We start from the raw sequence: 15,808 nt of genomic DNA, 5'->3' as shown, positions 1-15,808 counted from the left end.
TCTACTGGATCTTAATTTCTCGGTGTTAACCTTTGAAACGGCATCGCAGCGTTTCCCACTATTTAGCAATAACCCATTTCAATTTCTTCAGGCGCGCAGCTTAGCACAGAAGTGTCAGTCGATTGGAGGGGCGGGGGAGGGGAGGACAAACCTTGATGGGTACATTAGAAATACAAGAACACAACCAGCATCTATAAGTAACATCTATTCGGTAATACGCAAAAAATGGACATGGGAGGGGAAAACCACGGGAGTGGCTAGGTGGTTAAGGGACCTCCCGGGCCTCAAGGTGGAAGATCTTCTTGACGCTACACTAGCGCAAAGGAAAGTACTATCATATAGTAGTTACACCGACATGGCACTACTAATATTACATAGAGCCTACATCACGCCCTATTTGCAGTCCAGGATGTCTCCTGTCTCAGTTTACTTGTGCTCTAAGTGCAAATCCCGCAACACTGATATATACCACCATCTATGGAGTTGCCCGAAAATTCAGGAGTTGTGGGGTGGTGTTCATGCTGAGCTGCAGAAATTGTGTGGAATCAGTTTTGCGCTCACCCCACAATGGGCTATCTGTTAGGACTGGCGAAACGCACCAAGACAGATGATATAGATGCGTTCGCAGTCCGGGGTCCACCGTGCAGGTGAAAACCTGCTGCTAGCAATTTGCAGACTATATGGCGGTACACTAAAGTATACACGCGTGGGTTAACCTCACCCAGCGTGAAAGAAGCAATCCTGTTGAGTCACAGGACCGCGGTACCGCACCTAAAGCGCGAGCAAGTAGTCAGCGAACTCAACCCCAACTATGATTGAAGTCCGATTAGACCCTTGCTGGCACAACACCGCAACTGGGTGTGTAAGGAAACTGAACAACAATATTAAGGCACAAAAGTGCATGCGGTGCCGCACTGACGAACGCCACTAACCACCCAGGCTTGGGTAAGGAAAGCACAGAGGAAGTGCACGGCGCCGTACTGGAGGTCACAGCAACTGGACGCTGCAATGTGTGATTAGTGCTGTAGGATAAGTCGGGCGCTAGATAGCAACCATACACCTTCCGCGAACAGACATTCAATAGGGTAGGGGTATCCAAGGACGACTTGCACTCACAACATACACACATTAACAATTGTAAGACAATACTAGCGCATGACCGTGCGGTCATGCGCAGTTTATATAGCTGCAGCACAGGAAGTGGCCACAGCACCTTTGCCCTTCCAAGACCTGCCAAGAGGACCAATGGAATGTGCTGCAGAGCCTGAGCACATGATCCTCGATCTCCAACGGGAGATCTTACCCTGGGCATGCTCAGTACGTGCAGACAAGGACTTAGTCCCAGAGAAGTCCGCTCGCTGCTGACCAGCACTGACTTTAATGGCAGAGACTGGAGAAGCAGCAGTAACTCTCAGAACAGAGTGAGAATGAGCAAGATGCTGGGACCGACATCTTTGCTGAGCAGACTCCACTGCGGCTGGACAAGAATGGGAGACCGCAGCGGAGGTGGCTCGAGATTCCCCCTGTGCAGAAGCGGGAACTCGACCCCTAACATTACCCCCCCTCCTTGGGCCTCGCTACGTTCGAAGGCAGCAATGAGCTGCGGAGCCCGAATGTGCTCAGCAGGCTCCCAGGATCTATCCTCAAGGCCGTAACCCCTCCAGTCCACCAAATAAAATTTTTTGCCACGAACCACCTTGTACCCCAAGATAGCGTTCACCTCGTAATCGTCCGTAGACGAACCCGACGTCCCAGTAGATGACTCAGAAAACCGGGACATGTAGACGGGCTTAAGGAGGGACACATGAAAGGTGTCGGTGGTACCTAGGCGTGGAGGAAGGGCCAGACGGTAAACCACAGGATTAACCTGTTCGAGGACCTTAAAAGGACCTAAGTAGCGAGGTGCAAACTTGGTAGACTCAACTCGCAGCCTGATATTACGGGCAGAGAGCCACACTATGTCGCCAGGAGCAAAGGTTGGAGCGGGGCGCCGATGTGCATCGGCGGAGGACCTCATTCTCTCCTTGGAAGCCTGAATGGCATCCTGAGTGCGATCCCAAATGTCCCGTGCCTCCACAGCCCAGTCTGCCACCCTGGAATCGGCGGAAGACACGGGCATGGGCACAGGTACCCGCGGATGCTGACCATAGTTAAGGAGGAATGGAGTCTGTCCAGTGGAATCAGCGACAGCATTGTTAAGAGCAAACTCCGCCCACGGTAGCAAAGATGCCCAGTCATCCTGCTTAGCAGAAACAAAATGTCGCAGATATGTGACCAAGGTCTGGTTGGCTCTCTCTACCAACCCATTCGTCTCGGGATGATAAGCCGAAGAGAGATTCAACGCGATACTGAGAAGACGACAAAGCTCTCTCCAGAACCGAGAAGCAAACTGGGGACCTCGGTCACTGACAATTTTGTCTGGCATACCGTGAAGACGAAAGATGTGTTTGACAAACAACGCTGCCAAGGCCCGTGCAGAAGGTAACCGGGGAAGCGGCACCTAATGCACCGTTTTAGAAAAATGGTCGGTGATTACCCAAATAATGGTACAGCCACGAGACTTGGGCAGACCCACAACAAAATCCATCCCGACCATCTCCCAGGGCCTGTCTGCCACCGGCAGAGGGTATAACAAACCAGCTGGCCGTTGTCGGGAAGACTTATTCTTGGCACAAGAGACACATGCCTGAACGTAGTCTCCGACGTCACGAACCATATGTGGCCACCAGTACATTCTCGCCAGTAACTCAGATGTCCTTTTTGCCCCAAAGTGTCCACCCACTCTGGACGAATGAGCCCAAGAGAGAACCTCCGGACGCAAATTGATGGGAACAAAAGTCTTGCCCGGGGGCACCGACTCTAGCGAAACCGGAGCTACAGTTCTCAGACTCTCCGAAGGGACAATGAGCCGAGGCTCGTCCTCCTCCTCCTCAGCTGACACGAAGGAGCGAGAGAGAGCGTCAGCACGAATGTTCTTCTCCCCAGCGAGATAATGTAGGGTAAAGTGGAACCGGGAGAAAAACAAGGACCATCTGGCCTGACGAGAATTCAGCCGCTGGGCTGTTTGTAAATAGACCAAATTCTTGTGATCTGTGAAAACTTGGAATGGGAACCGAGCACCCTCCAAGAGATGTCTCCATTCCGAAAAGGCCAACTTCATTGCCAGCAACTCTCTATCCCCGATGGAGTAATTTCTCTCCGCTGGTGTGAAGGTCTTTGAGAAAAAGAAGCATGGGTGCTTCCGACCCTGAGCATCCTTTTGATAGAGGACTGCTCCAGCACCAACGGATGAGGCATCCACTTCCAAAAGGAATGGCTTACCCACATCGGGATGGTGTAAGATGGGAGCGCTAGCAAAATGGGACTTTATAGAAGTGAAGGCCTTGGATACCCCTTCGGACCACGATTTGGGATTCGCTCCCTTCTTGGTGAGGGATACCAAGGGAGCTACCAAAGTTGAGAAGTGGGGAATGAACTGGCGATAGTAATTTATGAACCCCATAAAGCGCTGCACCGCTTTAAGAGAATGGGGTTCCTGCCAGTCCATCACTGCTTGTAGTTTGGCAGGATCCATAGCCAATCCCTGGGCCGAGATGATATAGCCCAGGAAAGGCAAGGACTCCTGTTCAAACACACACTTCTCCAACTTTGCATATAAGGAATTCGCCCGTAAGAGTTCGACGTCTCTGCCAACATCTCTCCGGTGGGAGTCAATATCTGGAGAGAAGATGAGAATATCATCCAGATAGACTACGACCGAGGTAGAAAGCATATCCCGGAAGATATCGTTGACAAAGTCCTGAAAAACGGCTGGGGCATTACAGAGCCCGAAAGGCATCACCAGGTACTCATAGTGCCCATCCCTGGTATTGAAAGCCGTTTTCCACTCGTCCCCCTCACGGAAGCGAATCAGATTCTAGGCACCACGCAGATCTAATTTGGTGAATATTTTAGCTCCCCTTAATCTGTCAAAGAGCTCCGATATCAGGGGCAACGGGTATTTGTTCTTAATAGTGATAGCATTGAGACCCCTGTAATCGATGCAAGGACGTAGCTCCCCGTTCTTCTTTTGCACGAAGAAGAATCCCGCCCCTGCCGGAGACACTGACTTCCTTATAAACCCTCTTGCCAAATTCTCCTGAATGTATTGAGACATAGCCTCCGTCTCAGGGAGAGAGAGGGGATATACCCTTCCCCGAGGAGGTTCGGCTCCCGGCAAGAGGTCGATAGGACAGTCGTAAGGGCGATGGGGCGGTAGAGTCTCAGCAGCCTTTTTAGAGAGCACATCTGCATAACACCAATAATACCTGGGAAGTGATGAAAGATCTGCGGGTACCTCGGTAGTAGAGACCTGTACACACTCACTCACACACCTGCCCAAACAAGACTTACTCCAACCCAATATTCTCCCTGAGGACCACTCAATATGTGGGGAGTGGAAACGGAGCCAGGGTATTCCCAGCAAAATCTCATCCATTCCCTCAGGAAGGACAAGAAGGGAAATAATCTCCTCATGGGAAGGAGATATGGACAGCGAGAACGGAACTGTCTGGTGTGTGATTTGCAGTGGGAGTGTCGCCCCATTCACAACTCTAACCGTTATTGGTTTGGCGAGCATGACTAGTGGTATAGCATGACGTGTAGCAAAAGCAGAGGACATGAAGTTTCCCTCTGCTCCAGAATCCACACAAAGCTCGACTGTTAGAGTGGAGGAGCCTAACAGGATTGTCCCTTTAAAGGACAGTTTGGAGGAGAATGCTGCTGTGTCTAGTGAACCTCCCCCAATGGTTACTAGACGCGATCGTTTCCCGACCGCCGCGGACATTTATTGGCGTAATGTCCATGTTGTTGACAGTTATTACAAACCACGGGTACTCGAGCGGCTAGAGATTTAGGTCACGCTCGAGAAACCTCCATGGCCTCATGGGAATCTGACGCCAAGACAGGGGATTCCAGAGGTCTGGCGAAAGTTGGAGCCAGCCGAAACCTCTGCCTACACTGGGTCCGCTCCAACCTCCGCTCGTGAAAACGGAGGTCGATGCGGGTAGACACAGAAATAAGTTCCTCCAGTGTGGCCGGTATCTCCCTAGTGGCCAAGGCGTCCTTCACATGGTCTGCCAGTCCCCTCCAGAACACCGGAATAAGAACTTTGTCTGGCCACTCTAACTCTGAAGCTAGAGTCCGGAATTGGATGGAAAACTGGCTGACCACGGACGTACCCTGTGTAATAGACAACAATTGGAGTGCGGTGTCGTGGGTAACCCGAGGCCCTAAAAAGACCTGCTTCAGAGTGTCCAAGAAGAGAGGAGCACTCTGTACCACACGATCATCTCGCTCCCAGAGTGGCGTTGCCCACTCCAACGCCCTGCCCGACAAGAGAGATAGGATAAATCCCACTCTCGCCCGCTCCGTAGGAAAACGTGACGCCAGGAGCTCAAGATGTATAGAGCACTGGCTCACGAATCCGCGACAATGTCTACTGTCGCCAGCAAACTTGTCAGGAAGCGGGAGACGGGATAAAGTCGGAGCAGGGGTGGCAGCGGACAAACTGGCTGCGGCTACACTTGCAGCCTGCACAGCTACAGCAGTGACATCCACAGCTGAGGTTGTACGCTCAAGAGCCGCCAACCTTCCCTCCAGCTGCTGGATGTACCGCTGTAAACGCTGGTCGTCCGCCATTTTACTAGCCAGACCCGGGGGCTAGTATTCTGTTCGGACTGGCAGAACGCACCAAGACAGATGATATAGATGCGTTCGCAGTCCGGGGTCCACCGTGCAGGTGAAAACCTGCTGCTAGCAATTTGCAGACTATATGGCGGTACACTAAAGTATACACGCGTGGGTTAACCTCACCCAGCGTGAAAGAAGCAATCCTGTTGAGTCACAGGACCGCGGTACCGCACCTAAAGCGCGAGCAAGTAGTCAGCGAACTCAACCCCAACTATGATTGAAGTCCGATTAGACCCTTGCTGGCACAACACCGCAACTGGGTGTGTAAGGAAACTGAACAACAATATTAAGGCACAAGAGTGCATGCGGTGCCGCACTGACGAACGCCACTAACCACTTAGGCTTGGGTAAGGAAAGCACAGAGGAAGTGCACGGCGCCGTACTGGCGGTCACAGCAACTGGACGCTGCAATGTGTGATTAGTGCTGTAGGATAAGTCGGGCGCTAGATAGCAACCATACACCTTCCGCGAACAGACATTCAATAGGGTAGGGGTATCCAAGGACGACTTGCACTCACAACATACACACATTAACAATTGTAAGACAATACTAGCGCATGGCCGTGCGGTCATGCGCAGTTTATATAGCTGCAGCACAGGAAGTGGTCACAGCACCTTTGCCCTTCCAAGACCTGCCAAGAGGACCAATGGAATGTGCTGCAGAGCCTGAGCACATGACCCTCGATCTCCAACGGGAGATCTTACCCTGGGCATGCTCAGTACGTGCAGACAAGGACTTAGTCCCAGAGAAGTCCGCTCGCTGCTGGCCAGCACTGACTTTAATGGCAGAGACTGGAGAAGCAGCAGTAACTCTCAGAACAGAGTGAGAATGAGCAAGACGCTGGGACTGACGTCTTTGCTGAGCAGACTCTACTGCGGCTGGACAAGAATGGGAGACTGCAGCGGAGGTGGCTCGAGATTCCCCCTGTGCAGGAGCGGGAACTTGACCCCTAACACTATCTTCAACATTCTTGATGTGACACACCACAAATTATCCCAATATATCAAAGCTACACTCATGATATGGGCCTCGGCAACCAGGAAAAGCATACTGCATCAATGGTTAAATCCAGCAACCCCATCGCTTTCTCTTATTCGTAGAAAGATCCAATTTATATTTAGAATGGAATGGATGGATGCTTTGACCAATAAGGAGAAAATGTCAGGTAGATTTTTGTCCACATGGTCTACTCTTATCCTGTCTCTTCCTTTGGAGACTAGGGAAAAGCTGAGAGCGCAATTTGAAAACACCCAATGGTACTTATTACAGCAGATAAGCGGCAACTCACCAATTCCATAACATGCTTTACAAAAAAGGAAAAAAAAGAGCATGAACCGCACATCCCAAAATCATACGTTGATCTAAAGCCGCTAAGCAAAAATTAATATAACTGAATATGAGGTTTTCAGTTTAACATTCTGATCAGACTGTATGAAGCCCACTGCCCCTTCACGGCAAACCTCGTAGTGGGTCCTATCGCCCTAACGGAGCGGAGCCGTGCGGCGCCCACCGCCACAGCGGCCATGCACCAGCAGGGCGGACGGCCTGTTGCCCCACAGCACCCATGCTGCAAGACTGAGTCCCCAAGACTCCAGACCGCGCCGCCCCACCAGCACAAAGCCACAGCAACAATGGCCGCCACACAGCACCAACACCAAAATGAAAGGAGCACTTAAACTCACCTTCCTCCAGCTCTTCAGTGAGAGCCAAAATGGGCTAGACCCCTTACTTTGCAGTCTCCTGCTAATTAAAATCACCTGAGCCAAATGGGAGGAGTGCTGGTCCAAGAAGAAGACTAGAACATGCTTTACAAAAAAGGAAAAAAAAGAGCATGAACCGCACATCCCAAAATCATACGTTGATCTAAAGCCGCTAAGCAAAAATTAATATAACTGAATATGAGGTTTTCAGTTTAACATTCTGATCAGACTGTATGAAGCCCACTGCCCCTTCACGGCAAACCTCGTAGTGGGTCCTATCGCCCTAACGGAGCGGAGCCGTGCGGCGCCCACCGCCACAGCGGCCATGCACCAGCAGGGCGGACGGCCTGTTGCCCCACAGCACCCATGCTGCAAGACTGAGTCCCCAAGACTCCAGACCGCGCCGCCCCACCAGCACAAAGCCACAGCAACAATGGCCGCCACACAGCACCAACACCAAAATGAAAGGAGCACTTAAACTCACCTTCCTCCAGCTCTTCAGTGAGAGCCAAAATGGGCTAGACCCCTTACTTTGCAGTCTCCTGCTAATTAAAATCACCTGAGCCAAATGGGAGGAGTGCTGGTCCAAGAAGAAGACTAGAACATGCTTTACAAAAAAGGAAAAAAAAAGAGCATGAACCGCACATCCCAAAATCATACGTTGATCTAAAGCCGCTAAGCAAAAATTAATATAACTGAATATGAGGTTTTCAGTTTAACATTCTGATCAGACTGTATGAAGCCCACTGCCCCTTCACGGCAAACCTCGTAGTGGGTCCTATCGCCCTAACGGAGCGGAGCCGTGCGGCGCCCACCGCCACAGCGGCCATGCACCAGCAGGGCGGACGGCCTGTTGCCCCACAGCACCCATGCTGCAAGACTGAGTCCCCAAGACTCCAGACCGCCCCGCCCCACCAGCACAAAGCCACAGCAACAATGGCCGCCACACAGCACCAACACCAAAATGAAAGGAGCACTTAAACTCACCTTCCTCCAGCTCTTCAGTGAGAGCCAAAATGGGCTAGACCCCTTACTTTGCAGTCTCCTGCTAATTAAAATCACCTGAGCCAAATGGGAGGAGTGCTGGTCCAAGAAGAAGACTAGAACATGCTTTACAAAAAAGGAAAAAAAAGAGCATGAACCGCACATCCCAAAATCATACGTTGATCTAAAGCCGCTAAGCAAAAATTAATATAACTGAATATGAGGTTTTCAGTTTAACATTCTGATCAGACTGTATGAAGCCCACTGCCCCTTCACGGCAAACCTCGTAGTGGGTCCTATCGCCCTAACGGAGCGGAGCCGTGCGGCGCCCACCGCCACAGCGGCCATGCACCAGCAGGGCGGACGGCCTGTTGCCCCACAGCACCCATGCTGTGCATGGCCGCTGTGGCGGTGGGCGCCGCACGGCTCCGCTCCGTTAGGGCGATAGGACCCACTACGAGGTTTGCCGTGAAGTGGCAGTGGGCTTCATACAGTCTGATCAGAATGTTAAACTGAAAACCTCATATTCAGTTATATTAATTTTTGCCTAGCGGCTTTAGATCAACGTATGATTTTGGGATGTGCGGTTCATGCTCTTTTTTTTTTTTTTTTCTTTTTTGCAAAGCATGTTCTAGTCTTCTTCTTGGACCAGCACTCCTCCCATTTGGCACAGGTGATTTTAATTAGCAGGAGACTGCAAAGTAAGGGGTCTAGCCCATTTTGGCTCTCACTGAAGAGCTGGAGGAAGGTGAGTTTAAGTGCTCCTTTCATTTTGGTGTTGGTGCTGTGTGGCGGCCATTGTTGCTGTGGCTTTGTGCTGGTGGGGCGGGGCGGTCTGGAGTCTTGGGGACTCAGTCTTGCAGCATGGGTGCTGTGGGGCAACAGGCCGTCCGCCCTGCTGGTGCATGGCCGCTGTGGCGGTGGGCGCCGCACGGCTCCGCTCCGTTAGGGCGATAGGACCCACTACGAGGTTTGCCGTGAAGTGGCAGTGGGCTTCATACAGTCTGATCAGAATGTTAAACTGAAAACCTCATATTCAGTTATATTAATTTTTGCCTAGCGGCTTTAGATCAACGTATGATTTTGGGATGTGCGGTTCATGCTCTTTTTTTTTTATTCTTTTTTGCAAAGCATGTTCTAGTCTTCTTCTTGGACCAGCACTCCTCCCATTTGGCACAGGTGATTTTAATTAGCAGGAGACTGCAAAGTAAGGGGTCTAGCCCATTTTGGCTCTCACTGAAGAGCTGGAGGAAGGTGAGTTTAAGTGCTCCTTTCATTTTGGTGTTGTTGCTGTGGCTTTGTGCTGGTGGGGCGGCGCGGTCTGGAGTCTTGGGGACTCAGTCTTGCAGCATGGGTGCTGTGGGGCAACAGGCCGTCCGCCCTGCTGGTGCATGGCCGCTGTGGCGGTGGGCGCCGCACGGCTCCGCTCCGTTAGGGCGATAGGACCCACTACGAGGTTTGCCGTGAAGTGGCAGTGGGCTTCATACAGTCTGATCAGAATGTTAAACTGAAAACCTCATATTCAGTTATATTAATTTTTGCCTAGCGGCTTTAGATCAACGTATGATTTTGGGATGTGCGGTTCATGCTCTTTTTTTTTTTTTTCTTTTTTGCAAAGCATGTTCTAGTCTTCTTCTTGGACCAGCACTCCTCCCATTTGGCACAGGTGATTTTAATTAGCAGGAGACTGCAAAGTAAGGGGTCTAGCCCATTTTGGCTCTCACTGAAGAGCTGGAGGAAGGTGAGTTTAAGTGCTCCTTTCATTTTGGTGTTGGTGCTGTGTGGCGGCCATTGTTGCTGTGGCTTTGTGCTGGTGGGGCGGCGCGGTCTGGAGTCTTGGGGACTCAGTCTTGCAGCATGGGTGCTGTGGGGCAACAGGCCGTCCGCCCTGCTGGTGCATGGCCGCTGTGGCGGTGGGCGCCGCACGGCTCCGCTCCGTTAGGGCGATAGGACCCACTACGAGGTTTGCCGTGAAGTGGCAGTGGGCTTCATACAGTCTGATCAGAATGTTAAACTGAAAACCTCATATTCAGTTATATTAATTTTTGCCTAGCGGCTTTAGATCAACGTATGATTTTGGGATGTGCGGTTCATGCTCTTTTTTTTTTTTTCTTTTTTGCAAAGCAAATTCCATAACATGCTTTGACGACTATGCGCATGCAGAGAAAGGGTTTCTTGGGTGGGGGAGGGAATGGGTTGAGTTTATGACTTCCAAATCATTTTGTTATTACCATTTGTTTGTTTGGCAACATGAAAAATTTAATAAACAGATTTACAAAAAAAAAAAAAAAAAAAAGGTTAAAATACCACTAATTAGATTTCCCTTGCAGTATGGGAGCCCAAATCATTAATAAAGGACATGTGTCATGGGGTGAGTTAGGCAAAATCGACAGTTAGTAAAACACAGACCAAACTATATCTATATGCACATGAGTTCATGGGAAAATAGGTTCTACATCCTGTTACCTTATGTGTGGTCTGTCTTGAGTTAAATACTGACAGTGGTCAGATCAATAGCCACAGAAAATGTACTGTTCCTAGATGGTGCATATCAAGGCACAGAATTAAATAGGGATAACATGGGAACCTTTCACCCATTCTGAAGTCCTCTTTTCAGTTAATGATGTATTATTTACCGGTTTGATCCTTCAGACAAAAAAAGTAAATGGGGTACAGATTGGCCCTACAGGTCCCTATAGTGACTCAAACTATATCTGACCCCAAATACTCTCACCCTGAGAAGGGCAGTCCACGGTTACCCTATATTGGAGGCCCAGCACTTTCCCTTATTGCACATTCCAATGCGTTTCATCCAAGCAACTCTTCAGGAGACTAACTTGTATTTAGGCATTGGGATGCTAAAGTGATAAGGTACCGTCACACAGTGCAATTTAGATCGCTACGACGGCACGATTTGTGACGTTGCATCGTCGCTTAATTATCGTTTCAAACATCGTAGACTGCGGTCACACTACACGATGCACGACGCTGAAGCGATAAATTCATGACGTATTTGCGATGTAGAAGTCGTATGGGACAGTCGTACGGTCGTGTCACACACGACGATTCAGAGCAAATTTTGCATAATCTGTGCGTGACGTTGTTCACAAGGGGCGTGTTGTGCCACTAGTTAGTGTGGTGATAGGCCAAAGGTTCTGTGCACACAATTGGTTGGAAAATTTGTCACCTGAGCGCTATTGTTCCCAATGCCACTTCACTGCTTTCAAAATTTCCTTTCTTCACTTCGTACTTGGACACTTGGTGGACCTGGACATCGTAATTTTGTACCTCGCTGAATATACCATGCTTTGCACCGCTGCTTCGAGGTATGTAAACCGCTTGGGCGTGGTGGATGGAACGCTGTATGGACGGCATGAGTGCTTCGTTCCACCACTGAAGCGAAGTGGATGGTACACTGTTGTGACTGGAGGGCTACAATGTGGCAGATGGTACGCTGTTGTGCTTGGTTGTGACTGGTGGGCTACAGCGTGGTAGATGGAACTCAGTTTGTTCGGCATGACCGCTTCGTTCCACCGCTGAAGCGATGCGGATGGTACGCTGGTGTGACTGCTTATGACCGGTTGTGTGTGATGAGCTAGAGCGTGGCAGATGGCACAATGTATGGTCACCATGAGCGCTTTGTGTGGCTGCTGTAAGGAAGCGGGCGGTACACTGTTTTGGGTTATGGTGGACTATAGGCGCGGCAGATGGAAGAAGCGATGCGGATGGTACGCTGTTGTGACTGGTCGTGACTGGTGGGCTACAGCGTGGTAGATGGAACTCAGTTTGTTCGGCATGACCGCTTCGTTCCACCGCTGAAGCGATGCGGATGGTACGCTGTTGTGACTGCTTATGACCGGTTGTGTCTGTTGCGCTACAGCGTGGCAGATGGTACAATGTATGGTCACCATGAGCGCTTTGTGTGGCTGCTGTAGGGAAGCGGGCGGTACACTGTTTTGGGTTATGGTGGACTATAGGCGCGGCACATTGAAGAAGCGATGCGGATGGTACGCTGTTGTGACTGGTCGTGACTGGTCGTGACTGGTGGGCTACAGCGTGGTAGATGGAACTCAGTTTGTTCGGCATGACCGCTTCGTTCCACCGCTGAAGCGATGCGGATGGTACGCTGTTGTGACTGCTTATGACCGGTTGTGTCTGTTGCGCTACAGCGTGGCAGATGGTACAATGTATGGTCACCATGAGCGCTTTGTGTGGCTGCTGTAGGGAAGCGGGCGGTACACTGTTTTGGGTTATGGTGGACTATAGGCGCGGCAGATTGAAGAAGCGATGCGGATGGTACGCTGTTGTGACTGGTCGTGACTGGTCGTGACTGGTGGGCTACAGCGTGGTAGATGGAACTCAGTTTGTTCGGCATGACCGCTTCGTTCCACCGCTGAAGCGATGCGGATGGTACGCTGTTGTGACTGCTTATGACCGGTTGTGTCTGTTGAGTTAGAGCGTGGCAGATGGTACAATGTATGGTCACCATGAGCGCTTTGTGTGGCTGCTGTAGGGAAGCGGGCGGTACACTGTTTTGGGTTATGGTGGACTATAGGCGCGGCAGATGGAAGAAGCGATGGTAGGCATGAGCGCTTTGTGTGGCTGCTGTTGTTAAGCGTTTGGCACACTGGCAAAAGTATTGTTAATAGGACGCTTTGTCAACCATGTAATTTTTTTTTTTAATTACTTTTTAGATGTCAAATCGTGTGGAGTTCATCCGGGATTTCATCGATATTTATCAGTCTTTTCCCTGCCTCTGGAAAATAAAATCTCCTGAGTATTGTAACAGGGAAAAGAGGAGGGAGGGTTACTTACAGCTCATTGAGCTTTACAATCGTCAGGCACCAGATGAGGCAGCTAACGAAGCAGTTATTAAAAAGAAAATCCAGGCGCTCCGCACGGTCTGGAGGAAGGAGCTGAACAAGGTTCTTCAGACTACAAGGTCCGGAGCTTCCACTGAAGAAGTTTATGTTCCCAAACTGTGGTATTTTGAGCATCTTAATTTTCTGAGGGACCAAGAGGTGCCACGGACTTCAACGTGTCTTCGATTGTTGGCACCTGTGGAACCAATAGTTTCGGAGAACCACGCCGAGCAGGAGTCACAAGGGCAACAAGTAAGTAGCTCTTTGGACGAAAGTTCACCAATGTGTCCTATAATTACATAATTTTTCTCTGCATTTTAGGTTTTATACTTCTGATTATCACATCAGTTTAAAGTTGTTACAAAAACATGTACACATAAGTAACCCTGTTGCAGTCAAGAATTATAAGGGGAACGTAATATGTATGAAATGGAGATATATGTAAACCATACCATCGAAGCAATATAGAAAATAGTATCGCGTCAAGCTGCCGATGTACTCTTGTTGAGACTATTTAGACTATTAAATATTGGTCAGGTTCCCATAGCAGTCAGAACAGTGTAGTTCAAAGTATTCAATAAAAGGGAGGGTTAAAGAATATTACTAAGCATCAAATATATTATAATCTTTTTGTTACCTACTACGAATATATAGTTTGGATGCGGTTATGGTGGTACTACTTTTTGTTGCCGGGTTCATAACTTTTTTTATTTTCCCCCCCCCCAGGATGACAGTGCGCAGGAGAGTACACTTGACTGTTCACAGGACTGCACAACAACAGATCTAGTGGAGGCTGCACCTGCCAGGAGTCAATCGAGGCAAGTTCAAAGAAAACGGAAAGCCACCTCAGACGCCTCAAATGAACTATTGAGCCTGGCAAAGAAGGTGTTGACAAGAAATGTTAGCCCTGCGTTAGAGGGGTTTGGACACTATGTGGTTGACAAACTGGCAAAAATGGACGACAACCAAAGAATACTAGCAGAGCGTCTGATTCTGGAAGCAGTAAACAAGGGTACTGATGGCGATTTGGACAAGAACACTTGTTTGGTCTCTTCCCGGCCAATACAGCGGACAGAGCCATCAAATTTCAATGGTTGGTCACAGGGTCAGACATCGATGCGACACAATCCTCACGTTTCCCACTTCGGCCAGCCACCCCCTAATAACTCCTACACACCAATACCTTTACATATGGCTTCGCCCATCAGGCACCAAAATTTTCAGCCGGAACAATCGTCGTATCAGAATTTGTGATTTCCTAACTACTTTTACATCCCTTTTTTTTTTTTGTCTTGTTAAAATAATGTTTGAAATAAAAGCTTTTATTATACATTCTATCACTACTTTTTGATTGGTGTGTCTCAATCACAGCACTGTATGAGGGAACAAATTAACGTAACAAATTCATGTACAGTTAACTAAAAAAAAAAAATCGAATGAAAGTTTAACTAAATCTTTTAATTGGAACAACAAAAAATGGATTATTGGCCCGCCTACAACTGCTGGCACATGTCCCGCAGCTTCTGCAGCTCCTCCATTGCCACATTGTGCTGCTCCTGAATATGTGCCATAGTGTGGAGTAACTTGTCTATGCCGGCTTCAATATCCTCTTTGTTGACAGTGACGAGAGCTGTGGGTCAAAAAACATAACATTAATAACACTGTAGTCTCCCGATGTGTCTTTGCTTCTGTGAATGAAAAAAAATAAAAAAAATAAGCAAAGGGGGGGGGGGGGGGGTGGTGGGGAGGGTGGTTGTTTGGGTTGGGGGTGAAAGAGTGGTCCTGCAACAAAATCCAAATAACTTAATTGTGGGAACCTACTAGAATGTTGAGGCACGGAGGGCACTTCTGGATCTGAGTCGCTGTTGAATGCCTCGTGCTGTCGGCGGCGGCGCTGTCTCTTAGCCTCTGTGAAGGAAAAAAAAAAAACAAGGTCTGTCAGCATATATGGCAACAGTGGCTGCCGGGGGAGGGGGGGGGTGTTAAGAGGGGACCTGCAACTTAATCCAAATCACATAATTGTGGGAACCTACTAGGATCTGGAGGAGTTGACCCGGAGGGCACAGATCCAGGAGAGGCTGGGCGGGATGCCTCGTGGCGGCGGTGGTGCTGTGTCTTTGACTCTGTGAAGAAAAAAAAAAAAAAAAAATTTTTTTAAAAGTTCTGTTAGCATATATGGCAACACTGGCTGCCGGGGGGGGGAAGGGGACCAGAAACAAAATCCAAATAACATTTTTGTGGGAACCTACTAGGATCTGGAGGAGTTGACCCGGAGGGCTCCGGGACATTGGACCCTGAGGGCACAGAGCCAGAAGAGGCTGGGCGGGATGCCTCGTGGCGGCGGCGGTGCTGTGTCTTTGCCTCTGTGAAGAAAAAAAAAAAAAAAAAACATTTTTGAAAAAGGTCTGTTAGCATATATGGCCACACTGGCTGCCGGGGGGGGGAAGGGGACCAGAAACAAAATCCAAATAACATTTTTGTGGGAACCTACTAGGATCTGGAGGAGTTGACACGGAGGGCTCCGGGACATT

General features: G+C 49.5%; 2 protein-coding genes across 2 annotated transcripts in view; both read left to right on the top strand.

Annotated features, from left to right (window-relative positions):
* DTX1 (deltex E3 ubiquitin ligase 1) overlaps positions 1-15,808 on the top strand; it is a 150,767-nt gene that overhangs the window by 40,092 nt on the left and 94,867 nt on the right. The gene's annotated exons all lie outside the window — the stretch shown is intronic.
* Positions 12,273-14,994, top strand: LOC138671768 (uncharacterized). The gene is made up of 2 exons (XM_069759918.1): positions 12,273-13,529; positions 14,004-14,994. Exons 1-2 carry the CDS (start codon positions 13,110-13,112, stop codon positions 14,529-14,531), a joined length of 948 nt encoding a protein of 315 aa, XP_069616019.1. The 5' UTR covers positions 12,273-13,109; the 3' UTR covers positions 14,532-14,994.

Source organism: Ranitomeya imitator, chromosome 1, assembly GCF_032444005.1.
Source record: "Ranitomeya imitator isolate aRanImi1 chromosome 1, aRanImi1.pri, whole genome shotgun sequence".
NCBI classification, from domain to species: domain Eukaryota; kingdom Metazoa; phylum Chordata; class Amphibia; order Anura; family Dendrobatidae; genus Ranitomeya; species Ranitomeya imitator.
This window is presented reverse-complemented; position numbering and strand designations above follow the sequence as displayed.

What these genes read in the sequence shown, in the direction of transcription:
- LOC138671768 (XM_069759918.1), top strand. Translation starts at nt 13,110, where the DNA reads ATGTCAAATCGTGTGGAGTTCATCCGGGATTTCATCGATATTTATCAG. An exon ending in AGGAGTCACAAGGGCAACAA is followed by an intron (nt 13,530 to 14,003) that starts GTAAGTAGCTCT and finishes CCCCCCCCCCAG; the next exon opens with GATGACAGTGCGCAGGAGAG.